Genomic DNA, 14,423 nt, shown 5'->3' with positions numbered 1-14,423 from the left:
AGGAAAGCATTTAGGGGTGGTGGGCAGGGGGGAGGGGGGCAAAGGAGACAAGGGATAGACAGTAAGGGGTGAGGACGCACAAAGCATAAGCGGGGGCAAAAGAAAAGGAAAACAACAAATCCAGAATCTAGATTCGGATATTAAGAGACAAAAAGTCCATGAAAATTGCGGATGGATATATTTTGTTTCTACATGTACTTTGCGCAGCAAATTGTGTGGTGCCTGGGGAAACCTGTTCAGTGTTGTGTTTGGAAACATTAAAGAAAACTGCATCGCTGAAAATCACGATTGATTTCAGTAAATACAGTCGACCGTTCCAAAGGTTTAGATTTTACAAAAAGCATGCTAAAACAGAACATGCAGCGACAATCACTGGCAGTCGCATGACTGTCCACAAACACAGAAACATCCATAGCTAAAATCTGACCCACCAGGTCTGCATGTACATGTACAAATGGGGACAACAAAAACAACGTAAAATTTTGCATAATTCAGTGAGATACAATGGTAAAAAAAGAAAAGGAATTAGCTTCTTACAAGATGTGGAACTTCAAAATTGAAAATGTTTATGGAAGATTCAAATTGCCATGTATTATGCCACGGTATGTTCATCAACCCTAACCCTCTTCAAAATCCACAAGAAACATCAGAAAGATTTGGAGGATTGTGCAAGATTGAGGAAAACAGAGTGAGTCAAAAAAAAACTGCAAAAATGAAAAAGGAGCCATCTTTTTTTTCGAAACCACGTTGAAGGTTGAAATTTTTTAAACATTGTAAGAATGACGTATTCGTTATCTACCTTGTGTGTAAAAATGAAGTTAATTGCATTCACCGTTTGTCTGTTGTGAACCTTTTTTACTGCGGTACCCGATTTATGTTTTTGTCCACAAGGCGTCTAAAAATTGCATAAGAGTACAAAATGTGTCCCCCAGAGCCGTTCTTTCCATGAGGTCTAGAGCTGAGACATGCATTGCCTTGCAGAGTTGCCAAGCAGAGGGCAGAGCTGCAATTGTGTCAACAATGAATGACACAGTAACTATAGTATAGCCCAGAGAAATTTTGTATATAAACAGATATCAGTTTTAAATCTGTGTTGTCTATAATGTCTTTATTGTACTGTTTCCGCTCGTATGCAAAATTCTGTTGCCTCGTGGACAAAAACGCAAATCAGGTACTGCATTAAAACGGTTCATAAAAGACAAACGGTAAATGCAATCAACTTGAATTTGGCACACAAGGTTACTAACGAATATGTCATTCATACAAGATTTAAAAATTGCAAAACATCAACTCGGTTTTGAAAAAAAAAGATGGCTCTTTGCATCATTGCCAATTTTTGACTCGCCCTGTATTTCCCAAACAATGTTACTTATCTAATACGTAGGCCTGGGAATCACAGCATGGACTGCTCATGTCCTTAACATTGTGGATGTTTGACATTGTGGATTTTGAAGGGACAGAGAGTTAGGGTGAATGCAACAATAAGCATTAATCCGTAGTTTCGAAAAAAACGAAGACCCCTTAAATGAAGACCGAAGACCCACTCAAAACGAAGACTCACTCAAAAACGAAGCCCCCTGGAAAACATAAGATCTTTGTTTTCGAGGGAAGACTCACTCAAAAACGAAGCCCCCTGGAAAACATAAAATCTTTGTTTTCGAGTGGGTCTTCGTTTTCCAGTGGGTCTTTGTTTTCGATTGGCTCTTCGGTCTTCGTTTTAGGGGTACACGTTTTCGATACTACCGCGTTAATCATGGCCTTTCAGCTCCAAGCATGATGATGAATGGATCGCTTTTTAAAATTATTTTTTACATGATATCTTTACTCATTCCTGCAAATAAAAAAACTGTTTATCAGAGCATATGATTAAACTAAAATCCAGAACTTGTACAGCTGTATCACTAATCACATCCAATGAAGTCTATCTTTTTTTTCAAGTACATGTAAATTAGACAACACATTTATGCGAAATTTTAAAGATAATCCTCCACAGAGTAACATGTTTAACTGAATGCAAAACCAAACCAATTTCTCCCACAATTTACAATTTCCATGCAATTTATTGACACCGAGTGGCGCTGATGTCGGGATGTCAAATACGGGCACTTGCTGTACTGTTTTGCGATTCAAAATAAAATGAAAACAAATTTTTTTTTTTTATCATTGCGGCAATTTATAGATTGTTCAGTCACTGACAGACTGCCGTGCAATGACAAACGAAGGGAACATAGGAATTGACCTCAGTTGAAAAGAAATACCTTTTGTCGGCAACAGCAAGTTAAATGACATCACTGTTGTGCACAAGAACATAAAAAAAATCACACTATTGTTTATCCAAAGATATTTTTTTTAAAAGATAAAAACCCTACCAAACCAAAATAATTCCTTTCCCTTATTGTTAAAAATTTATCCCAACTTACACAAAAAAGGACATACACACTTTTGTTTTACTATACTCCCGAAGACAATGCTTTGTGTTTCCCTTTGTCTCTGTAGTATATCACTCTCCCATAGACTAAGCACACGAACCTACTACAGAGGACCGTTTTGAACAAAAGACCCAACTCCCGAGGACTGAAAGGATCTGTTGTTCTCCCTTTGTGTGACTGTCCTCGGGGGTTATGTAGAACACGTACAAATGTGCATGATAACAACCATAAAAAAAATACCTGAAAGGGAGTATAACAAGTTTGGTGACTTGAAATCAAACTCCTTATCCTCTCCGAGTGATACCCAAGTGTGATTTCCCATGTTTGCAGCATTGATAATGTAAGTATTGCTAATTTACATTCAGGTTTATAACTTACCAACTGTCGCCCCATGAACAAAAACAAAATGTCATTTGGGAAAACTGCCAAAATAGATGGCTAGATAGCTTGACTGGTACAGCACATGTGCAGTACTCCCAAGGTCAACAGTTCAGATGCCAAATCAGTCGTTATCCTTGTTCACCCTATAGACTAATTCAACCAAACTGCTTCAACCAAGGTAAAGGGAAAGGAGACGAACCCGTGTTAACAGGAACGGAGTGCCCATCTCTCTTTCGTTAACCATTGGGCCAGACTCGTATGCTGCTGTTGGGGGATCGCCACACCTCCTCCACAGCGAGTCTGTTACCTTCCCAGCATTGAATAATGCCGGTACCCATTTCGCACCTGGGTTGAGAGGAGTAATTGAGGTAAAGCGCCTTACTCAAGGTCACAACACACGTGGCCACAGCGGAGCTTGAACCCATAACCTCGCGATCATGAATCCTGTGCTCTACCGCTAGACCACATGTGCCCTCGACCAATAGAGACACCAAAATGCGCACGTGCATTGTCTTTAAGAACGCATGCAGCATGCCCGTGAGCACATTACCACCGCAGTAACAGCTTCCAATTCTGGTTGCCGGATTCCGCTATAGAAGGTACACCACTCTCTTAACTCACCGTGTCCGAGGTCAATGGAGCGGGTGCGCTGAACGATTCCCGCGACGGACATCCGACGGGACTTCGGCGTTCCAGCGATCTGCTCCTCCGATGAAAGGGGTGTCAGGTTGGCCTTGCCGATGCCTTCCTTCATCTCCACCACGGGAGGCAGGAAGGGCCTGGGACAGGTCGTGGAGAGGTGTGGCTCCAAGTACTGATCAATGGTCATGTGTTCACCTGTGGCACGTTGGAATGTAAGGAGGGGTTTCAATAAGGGAATAAAATAATACGTGCTTGGCTGCTTTTACACAAGTACGTTTAAGACCAGCTCAACAGCCTGGACACTGATAATGGCCCAAGTCAAAGGCGAGGGACAAACTAGTTTGTCAATTTCCAATACCCTGGGGAGTTAATATTGACTATCCAAACCATTCAGTTGCCCAATTTTCCCATTGCAGTATGCACCTTGCGGGCAAAAAATCTTTAGAGAAACTTGTCCTGCTCCCCAGAAGAATGCTATTGCTCAACTTGATTATTTTCATTTTGTTTGCAATACAGTAACTCTATTGAAGAGTTTATACAGCCTTTTGGACAACTTTTTTAAGTACAGGAGGCATCTTTAGTGTCCACAATATTCTCCAGTTCAGTATCACTGAGCTCGGGAAAACGCTAATTAAACATTTATGCATGCAACTATCTTATCATGTGCAACTAGGGTGATATTCTTACGTGCATAATACAGCCATGCGACAGTTCAACGATTACTTCGTAAAGCGAATGCGTAGTAGACTGTCGCACGGGTAACCCATGTGACAGTCTACTACACATGCGAATTTACCCTGTGCGTGAATACTCACGCGCACGCGCGCAGTTAACAGCAAAAATAGCATCTGGCACGTGATGGTGAATGGACCAGTGAGAATTCGGCTCCCGATCATGAATATGTATGAGGTATAGTAAAAAAAAAAAGGTTGCATTATGATAGTTGATAGCACTGGTGGGTAAAATTGAAAATAAGCCAGCATCCAAATTTCTCAGCTACGGCTATGAAAGCTATGAAAGCGGCCTAGCCGCTCCCCATAGATAAGTGTAATACTGCTAGCCGTAGCCAGGTCATTCTGGCCGGAGACTGACCCTGCTGTGCTGACTCCAGGAAGCTCAGGTGCTTGATGCAGGAAGTGCTCAGGAACTCGTGGAGATGACCCATCTTGACCTGAACGCCGTTCAAGTAGCCGGTCTTGATCTTGCGGATGACGGACCACATGGCGCCCCCTAGCATGCCTTGCTCACCTTGACAAGAAAAAGACGATGATCAAAATAAGCAACAATAGATCCTCTAATGCGGATAGCGGCCAGACCAGTTCCGTGCAGTGAAAGTATATGTTGCGCTGCATTGTGGGACAGTTTACGCTGCACGAAATCCCAGTCACGCAAATCGTCCCAGGATACATACTTCCCATCTACTGGTAAAAGTGTCTATGGAAACTCTGCAATCGATATCAGGTTGATCAAAGAATTTGACAAGAGTGGGATCTGAACGTGCACTTTTGAATGGAAATGGCCTACATGTATATGTGGGTTTTTCCCAAATTTCAGCTTCATCTCCGATTCAGTCTCATCTATGGTTCCAGAGTCATTTAGACGCAAATAGCTATACTAAATTACTAGAGCGCTAACTCGCTGTACAAATGAAGCCTGCTGGGTGCATCCATGTTTGTGCACCAACCTATGGAAAACTCGAAATTTACTACGGCTTGAGCACGGCTATTTGCATGTGTTTTTTTATACCAGTGCATTATCGAAGCTATATGTACTGGCACAACAAACTTTTTTATAAACACAAGCGGGATGCCACGCTGCGCGCGTCTGGGCGTCTTACAAATGATCAGTGCGCCCTCAATTGACGTATTTTAGAGTCAGGTTTGGAAATACATGTACATGTACATATTCATATCGTACGAATATGTATGATCGACTATTTAAGGGTATTTTGCCACATTTTCCATCATGAACATTGTGTTTTGCACAATAGCAATGCATTTGGGAGTGTTTTCATAGAGATAGTGTTGTAATATTTAACTATTCAAAGTCTGAAAGAAACAAATTTGCCAAAAAAGCACCAACAAAACAAATAAATCATTTTTTTTGCACGTGCCAACTGCTACTTCAGAGGACAGTGAAATCGGGACATATATATATACACAACTTCAGGACCTATGTACAATAACCAAGCCTCTCCATAGACCGTTGTATTTTGTGCTTGTGCTCACACTTTAGGCCTTTTACACACACAAAAAAACATGACACACAGACAGACAGACATCAGACAGACAGCACGACCGACCGACAACAGACAGACAGACAGCCCGACAGACAGACAGACAGTATAGGATCTTTTAATATAGGATGCATCTCTATGGGAACTTGATCCCTACTAAACACGACACAACTTTGGAAAGGAACTACCACACACAGAAGCCCTCACCAGCTGGGTCAAGCTCCCACTGTGTCTCTGCAGACTGAGGCTCCTCGCCTGTTTGTTCATTGTTCTTCGGTGGGTCTGTAACCACTTTCTTCCTTTTGCGCAATCCTTATGGGGGGTTGTCGCAAAGAAATTCAGTGTTCAATACATGTATTACTTCAAGGGACGGGGGTTTGTGTGCTTTCAAGCCAACAAGTACATGCTACGTACGGGTTATCTGAGCAACACAAAGTATGGCATGGAAACCGTGCAGAGTATTAGCTAGGTAGCTTGCTTTGACGTTTCTGCAAGCACATTTTTCTGCATGCAATTACACATGGTCCCCCTTGCCGACTGCAAATATTAATAGGCAATTTGGCATTTTTTCTTTAACCCTCCTGCTATTTAAACAGTCACAGACAGTCAAATGTCCATCGTCTTCCCCGGCTATACTTTTAACACAGGCTTGTCACCAGCAGTCAGATCATATGTCAAGCAAGCACCGTGACTAGTCAAAGTCAGTCAACAGACCATGAACAGACAAAGCAGGCAAGCTGAGGTCACAGCTGGCTTATCAATCACCCAGAGTCAAAGCACAGCTGTATCAAGTTACATAAACAGTCACAGCCAGTCAATCCTGCTTTATGTAGGCTGGGAATTCTTAACTGTTAAAAACAGTCACTTGATTGATTTTGACTGAAAGGACTACTTGGCACAGAATGTGTATTTGCGTAGAAGGGTTAAAACAAGTTAGAGCTTAGTATACGAGGGAACATGACAATACAAGGATCTCCACAGAATGACCTCTGAAAGCCAAGGACTGGAAGGCTAGCAAAAAAAAAGGTTTCAGAACGAAAAAATATAGCAAGGCATCATAGAGGCATGATTGCAAGCGTGCTCTTTAGAAACTGGCAACAACAAAAACACAATCACAGTCCTCAAAAAATATCCCTGTTTCTGAAGGACACTTTCAGCTGAACAAGTACAATTTCAAATGTGGTATCTCAACTAGATCTCGGTAAAAAGCCTTGCCAAACTCGCATAATTTGCAACCGAATGGAAAGAAAAGAAACAAGTAGAGCTGTGCATTTTGGAATAATTTAGTATTCAAGTCTTCCAAATTAGACTTGATCGAATATTTGAATGTTCCATTTTTAAATGCACCAATCAAGTTAAAAATGCGCCGGCCTAAACTAGGCGAGTATCGGGATTTGTGTGCACCTACACTGGCTGGAAATTAATAAAAAGTTTATTTAAATTATAATAAATAAAAAAACAGGTAGCAATATGGCTGACATTTGACCAAATTTAAAGAAGAAATTTTGAACTAATGTTCCTCACAAAAGTGGCTTACAGCAAAAAAGTGTAGCATTTGACAAACCATAAAACCATGCAACTTTATACGTTTAAAATAACATCACAGATATTTTTCATTCATCTCCTCAAGATCACTCAAATTTGACAAATATTTGAAATGAAAAACAATGTCACTCGGATATTTGGCAGATGATTGAATTTTTGGATATCTGGTACATTGGACACAGCCCTAAATCACGAGAAAGAAGCCTTTTCAGGCTCACAAAATTTGCAACAATATGAACGGAAACAGAGTAATTGTGGTGTTTATATTTAAAATTTACAATATAGGGGCCTAAGTGTTCTGGACACAATGTACCAGATTATACAATGCTGGGGAACATGGAACAAAACATCTAGTAGCGTTTCTCTCTGAACTGTTTAACAAGTTTTTGAAATATAGGTAATTAATTTTCCTACTGCGTAGCAAGGGAAAGGAGGAAAATAAGACAAAAGCTCACGAGACAAACATGTATCTAGTAGCAAGGACTTTAGCTATAACACTTATGGTTGGGGAATACTAAGCAGTCCATTCAAAAATGTCAATTCAAAAACATGTTTGAAAATACACGTATGATATTTATTATTAACAATGCATATCAAGATAACAATCATATAATTATGATTCACATCCATATCATGTAATTCGATCAATAAGAACAACACAATAAACTTAAGACATAATAACGTCACGCTCTGTTTACATGTGTGCTTTCCTATGGGAGCCAGCTGGAGACAATTAGCTTGCATCTCCACCTGGCTCCCACAGAAAAGTGCACATGTAAACAAAGCATGACATCATTATGTCTAAAGGTCTATTGTAACATTGCATACTTTCATTGACCATATTTGATATCTTAACTCAAATGCCAGCTATATGCTGCACAGTTAGGTTAGCTGACTTGCAAGGATTTACTGCATATTTCCCTTACATCAATTTACTGTAAACTTAGCCATCCCTGTTTGCCAAAGCCACTTGTATGGAAAGTCCCCTAAAAACTGTCGACATCAAACACATGGTTCCTATATGATTCCATGGGTTTCCCCAGAAAATGCTTCCACGTCGTCCTCCCACCTCTAAAATGGAAAATCTCTTCATCAACTTCTCCTAGCTAGGTTTCTTCAGTGCACTTAATAAAACAACATCTGGTTTTATTACCAGAAGGAATTGATCAATTATTACTTACCCATCATTGTGTGGGTGATGATGAAGGTGACTATGGGCCGGCCGATCTCCCTCCAGTTGTAACAGAGGTACGCCACGTCTGTCTTGGAGATATCCGACAGCAGGTCATTGTCCAGGGCCAGGTAGAAGTGATGCTGATCCATGAACTGTAAAGTTACGCGGCAAAGAACAATTGTTGGGTACCAGTGATAAATACTTTGTAACATTGGGACTGGGAGAGAAATTGCTTCAGTCATATATGAACCTACTTGGGATGTTAAAAATGAAACATTTTCAGTAAAAATTGACGGAATCATTAATACGTTCATTGCATGTGTCGGCAATTTTGGAAAACATAGCCAACAACTCAGGAAGACCGTTCGTCTTTGTCGGTCCCACTTGTTCAAACGCAACCAAAGTTAGCAAAACGTTAACATTGTTCCGGTATCAAGTGGACTACATCTCAGAAATGAACCGATAATTTCGTTGCTGGTGACTGGCTCTGACCTGTCTTTTTAACTAGCTTACTACACAAATTGGACGGACGCTATCTGATGCTCAACTCGTCAATGAAACTGAACCCGGGTCTTTACCTGGGGAACGAATGCCAGGATCTCTCCTCGGACGTTGTAGAGTTTACTGGTGCTTAGGAGACCGTTCTCCTTAGAGACGTTTCCTGAAAGACCCAACTTCTTGTTCTTACCTTAACGGAAAAGAAAACTTTACTTGTCAATCATAATAAAAACATATTCCTAAACTATTCCCAATTTTTCAAATGAAACAGAGATAAACTGACTAGGTGAATTATAAAAAAAAAATTGAAAAGTTGAACAAAGAAATTGACTGGAGCGGGGTTTGAACCTGCGACCTCCGGATTACCGTTCCGGAGCTTCTGACTAGCACCCCTTGGGATATTGACGAATTGGGGAACCGCCAACATAGAGCTGGATAGCTCAGTTGGTAGAGCACCGGAACGGTAATCCGGAGGTCTCAGGTTCAAACACCGTTCCAGTCAATTTCTTTGTTCAGGTTTTCAATAAACTATTCCCCGATAATAAAGTGCAAACAATTTTCAAAAGCCTTCTCCTTTACCATGGAGACAAATTTAGCCTTTCAGTCTGGCACAGACTAGGACCACATGGCCTAGAACCGAATTTAGTTTTCTGCTTTAAAACCTGCAAATTTTGTAATTTGTTTTGCAAATTCTTATTACCTAATCTCTTGTATAAATGAGTGAGCACACGCGCTGGGTAGATGCGGACTGGCGAGACCTCTTCAATGGTCTGGACGTCAAAGCCGTGCTTCTTCAATGACTCTTGAATCAGTTTATCCTCGGCGACCAAAGACACTGAAAAAAAAATACAGAAATTAGAGAAAAGAATAATTGATAAGTTGAAATCTTTAAACATTAAATGAGCTAAGTTGGTTAGGTATTACCAAAGAGCTACGAGACATCTCCTGTAGGCCCACAACTATTGTTCAGTTATTTGATCACAGTGATCACAATTTTTGGTTCAAAACATAAAAAAAAACAATTTTGCGAAATTAACCTTCCATTCAGATTGACCACGAGCACAAGCCAATGAACTCTTACGCCAAGAAGTCAAACAAAAAAGATGCTGGGATACTTGAAAGTCACCACAACTTGGTCCAAATTATCCTTAACCCTAACCTTCCCAAATCCTCCAAAATGCTTTTTGTAAAAATGTGTGGCTGATTTTGGAGGATGAACTGTGTCAAGGTCTTGGGCCAGACCTTGTGTTGTTTATGCTCAGCTGTGCATAAATTTAGGCTTATGATTTACTTGAAATCCTCCACACTGCTCCAAGATGTCACTGGCTCTGCCTCAACATATTGACAGTGATTGCTGGAGGATTTTGCAGGATTGCGGCAGTGGTCACCCTTTCCAAGGACCACATTCAAGAAATAACTGAGGATTTTTGAGGATTGAGGCTGTATCCAATTTTTACATGGAGGCAGTTGGAGGATTTTGCAGGATTGAGTTTGCATCCTAGCAAAAATGCCTAGGGAGTTAGGGTTAATAAAAATCTTCCCCACAGTAACACTGTCCCCAACCCAAACACCCCCACCACCCAACGACCCACCCCCATCCCCTAACCCAAGGTACATAAACTCACCCTGGACAACAAGGTCCGGTTTGGGTTCCATGGACATGCGTCGGTTGAGCGGATCCACCTCTCCAGGGGCCACAAAGCCCTCCTGAAGCAGCAGGCCCAGGATGTACAGAGACTGACCCCAGATGTGGGGGATCTTGCCGCCGGGCAGCCGGTCCTGGCTGTGGGGGTTCTTGTACTCTAACCCCACCTATTTTTAACAGAAAAAAAAGTCTGCGTAAATGTTGGCAAGGCAAAAATCTGATTCACCCATGTTCAATCAGACAGGGGCGACAAGAACCAAAATGTTGACATCTCTTCAACTCGACCTTAAGTGTTGAGAAGCATAGTATCGCTTTGCCATGTCTGACAAGCTTTTGGCCTGAGAAGCTTTTGGCTATATCAAGCAAAACTAAAAAAAAGAGCAAATTCATTGCTCAGTATTCACCAGGAAACCTAGTCTTGACAAAGTATGAAAGAGTAATAATTAGATCACACTGAAGAATCTCACAGACACTGCCTAATGAAACAATAAAGACTGTCTGAAATAACCGTTTAGCCATCCTACTGTCTGAACGTAATCTGTGAATGGGTGCGCGCACGCGTTGACACGATGCACGCGCACACAGTTGCTATTATTCGTCAGTTCGGTGCATGACATCGCGTAGCTGCAATCGGTGCGATTGGAAATATGACTTGGCAAGTTTAAAATGAAATTGAGATCCTGGAATATTGTTTTCTCGGAGTATACGGCACTCACAGAGCTGAAACTTCATCAAATTAGTTGTTAAGCACCTGCCTTGAGCACTTTTGTTGCTTCGAAAAAAATCCAAATGACGTCATTTCCTACAGACAAGCCACGTGCAATGGCATTTTGAGCGTCAACTTGCGTAGCGCACATCGGCTGCGTCGTATTTCAAACACATTTCGAGCAACAAGCGCGCGTGTTTGGAATGTTTTCAACACTGCGCAATGCGTGCTTGATTGCGTAAAATACGCAGTTGCACTTCTCCTACAGAGATGGCCATCTTTGAGAGAGACCTATTGACAAACGGTCTGCTCTACCTTAAAGCATAATATACGTGCAAGGTTGTTGTCTATTATATTGGGTTTCTCAATTCTAACCTTATCTTTAGGGACGTAGTACAGCTCAGGCACCACTTTTGTGGAGTCACTCATTGGTACCAGGATGTCCCGAATGCCCTCGGCGTACTCATCCGCCTGCTCCTTGTTGCCCTTGAACACGCCCTCAATCAGGAGGTAGGTCCAGAACAGCGGCCACTCACACTCGATTTTCTCAAAGACCTTCAGCTCGGCCGGCTCGTAGTACAGTCGGTTGGGATCCTTGGAAAACAAGCAGACAATGATTTTCAGTAAGGCTAGAGGAGTCTGCATTTGCATCGTGGTGAATCAATAAATAAAGGAGGGAGTAGGTTTGTGAGTTGCGTGTGGTTCTGAGACGAATTGGATAACTTGATGTTTGTAACAGTGAACTCCGCTCCTAAGCAGGAATTGATAGATAGTTTTTACAAAAAGTCAAGTTAACTGATTTTTTTAGGAACCCCATACAACTCACCAGAGAGATATGTGTATACCACAAAATCCTTTGACTGAAGTACAGAACTTGTTCAAAATTCTCACTTGTTATGAGATCTTGTGTGATGGACACTTGATACCGGTTTCTGCACAGTGCATCTTAGTCAAAACAAACCCAGACTTTGGCAAATAAAAGAAAATTGACTGCTTACTTAACTGCAAAATAGTCTTCAGCAAGGGCTGTGTGACATAAACTGTAACCGTGGACCCCTTCTTCTACTTATTTCTTACTCCAGTCAAGGAACAATACGATGGTAAATTGTAAAATGGGTTTTTGGAGACCAACCATAACTCAAGGGGATAACTTGTAATTCATTCAAACTTTAGCCCAACTTTTTGGTAAGACTGAGGATTAATGACTTCACATTTCAATTACTTTTTTGGAGGAAGGACGAGTGCAAGTCAATTTTTTTTACCTCCAAGGCTGTTTTGTACCCGTCTCTCAGGAATCTACAGCATCCGTATCTCCCCTGTAGTTTGTCTATAATGTGTCGGCGGGTCATGTTGGCTATGCCTTCATCGTCGACAGCAAATGCAGGGAAGCCGATGATACCAAGGAGACCTGCATCTATCTCCTGAAATTAACAACAAGTCACACAGAAACAACTGCGTGAATATCAAGTATACATGCATCATCAAAAATCTGTTTAGTATGATGGAATTTTGCTTTGGGGAGATGTTAATTCAATAATCCTTCTTTTTTTTTGGTTGCTCATCATTGACTTAATTCTATACTCAATGCTTTACAAGAGTTTGCAAGAATCTTTTAATTTTTTTTGCAAACTCTGAGAGAAAACAATTGGGGGGAGTGTGGCCAAGAGGTTAGGGTTTGTGACTCATGATCAGAGGGTCAGGGGTTCGAATCCAGCTGCTGGTCATATGTTGTGTCCCTGGGCAAGCCACTTTACCCCCACTTGCCTCTCTCCACCCAGGAGTATAAATGGCACCGGCATTAGCTGGGGAGTAGCCTGCCATGGATTAGCATCCCATCCAGGGGGAGTAAAAGTATCCTCAGTTTTGTTCATGTCAAGGAAACCTGGAGGTAAATGTCAGTCTGATGGGCCGTATTGGCTGGTGACAGACTTTCCTTTTTTGAAGTAGTGTAAACTACTGATGAAATTATGTCAGTGAAGGGCAAAGTCGGTGCCTATCTATCAAAAACTGGCACTGACCAATTAGATGAAACTCAGTCACAAGCATCGTGAGAAATGTATACAGACCACAAGCAAAATCCACAACAGTTTGTGAGAAAACATGTGTAAACAGAGCATATCGTCAGGATTCTTTTTTCCCCTACCCACCTTGGAGTTGGACTCTCTGGGCAGCATAGAGTACAGGACTGCCTGGCACTTGGCAATCATGTCTGCCTTGACACAAATTACCGAGGCTGGGCCTCCCCGCGCTCCAAACAGGTCCAACTGATTCAACGCTTCCATGGCCGCCTGTCAAAAAAGGGCAGCAAAAAAATGAGTGTCAGTCCTTATCTATGGCCAGTTTTGCTCAACAAATCTTCCTGAATTCTCCACTGCGCTGGAAACACGATGACAAAAACAATTTGTACTTTTGGTTGATTTTGAAATTTTGAAAGATTTTGCATAGGATAAGGGAGAAAAAAAAGTGCAATGCTATGGATGTTTACCTTTGCCATTCCAATGGAGCTTGCATTCAGTTCAGGGAAGCCGTGGTTCGTCTTGTCACTTCTTTCCCAAATTCCATAATCCTGTCCAATAAAAAAGTGGGGTTTTTTTTTTTATTCGACTCGTTCAAAAGTTATTTAACAAGTACCAAGTGGTACAACCCACAGCGGTTGGGTAGCAGCGAGGCCGGGTAATGTGTGAAGACGGCTATACGGCACCGTCTATGCACCCAGGCCGTTCTGTACCTCGAGCATGCAAATTAGATGCATGCGCAACAGTGTTTGCAAAACCGGTCTTCGAATGCAAAGCTGAAATACTTAAGTCGTTATACTTGCAAAGCTATAATACTTGAGTTGTATAGGTAAAGTATGGCCGAGTAAAGTGTCCACCAACCAACCAACCAACCAACATAAGCAGCTCAAGCCCACGGCATGTTTCACACCGCCTTGGGAAAAACAAACAGCTACTAACGAGAATGAAATGAGGATCCAAAATACAATAAGGAAAAGATCGTTATTCTAGATTGTGTATTAATACTCACAGGTATCCGATACGCATGCTCGATGTAGAAGACAAGATTTTGGACAAAGGCTACTTCATCAAGGGTAAATATAATCTGCAATCCTGTGGAAAATAAACGAGAACATTACTGTCAGAGTTTACTGTTATAATCAATCAGGTTGG

The 14,423-nt window shown here is 41.5% G+C and overlaps 1 protein-coding gene across 3 annotated transcripts in view; it reads right to left on the bottom strand.

Moving 5' to 3' along the window:
- The window catches only part of LOC119727307 (probable phosphorylase b kinase regulatory subunit alpha), a 31,591-nt gene that overhangs the window by 14,610 nt on the left and 2,558 nt on the right, over nt 1-14,423 (bottom strand). For all 3 annotated transcript variants that reach the window (XM_038199159.1, XM_038199161.1, XM_038199160.1), the window contains exons 4-14: nt 14,281-14,363; nt 13,742-13,822; nt 13,404-13,544; nt 12,519-12,677; nt 11,632-11,850; nt 10,531-10,717; nt 9,606-9,740; nt 8,986-9,095; nt 8,415-8,559; nt 4,545-4,700; nt 3,432-3,647 (exon numbers count right to left, since the gene is read on the bottom strand). In XM_038199159.1, coding sequence (XP_038055087.1) covers nt 3,432-3,647; nt 4,545-4,700; nt 8,415-8,559; nt 8,986-9,095; nt 9,606-9,740; nt 10,531-10,717; nt 11,632-11,850; nt 12,519-12,677; nt 13,404-13,544; nt 13,742-13,822; nt 14,281-14,363 — 1,632 coding nt within the window. The remainder of the gene's footprint in view (nt 1-3,431; nt 3,648-4,544; nt 4,701-8,414; nt 8,560-8,985; nt 9,096-9,605; nt 9,741-10,530; nt 10,718-11,631; nt 11,851-12,518; nt 12,678-13,403; nt 13,545-13,741; nt 13,823-14,280; nt 14,364-14,423) is intronic.

Source organism: Patiria miniata, unplaced genomic scaffold, assembly GCF_015706575.1.
Source record: "Patiria miniata isolate m_02_andy unplaced genomic scaffold, ASM1570657v1 HiC_scaffold_20, whole genome shotgun sequence".
In the NCBI taxonomy this organism is placed as follows: domain Eukaryota; kingdom Metazoa; phylum Echinodermata; class Asteroidea; order Valvatida; family Asterinidae; genus Patiria; species Patiria miniata.
Note: the sequence above shows the minus strand (reverse complement) of the source record. Positions and strands in the feature narration are given on the sequence as shown.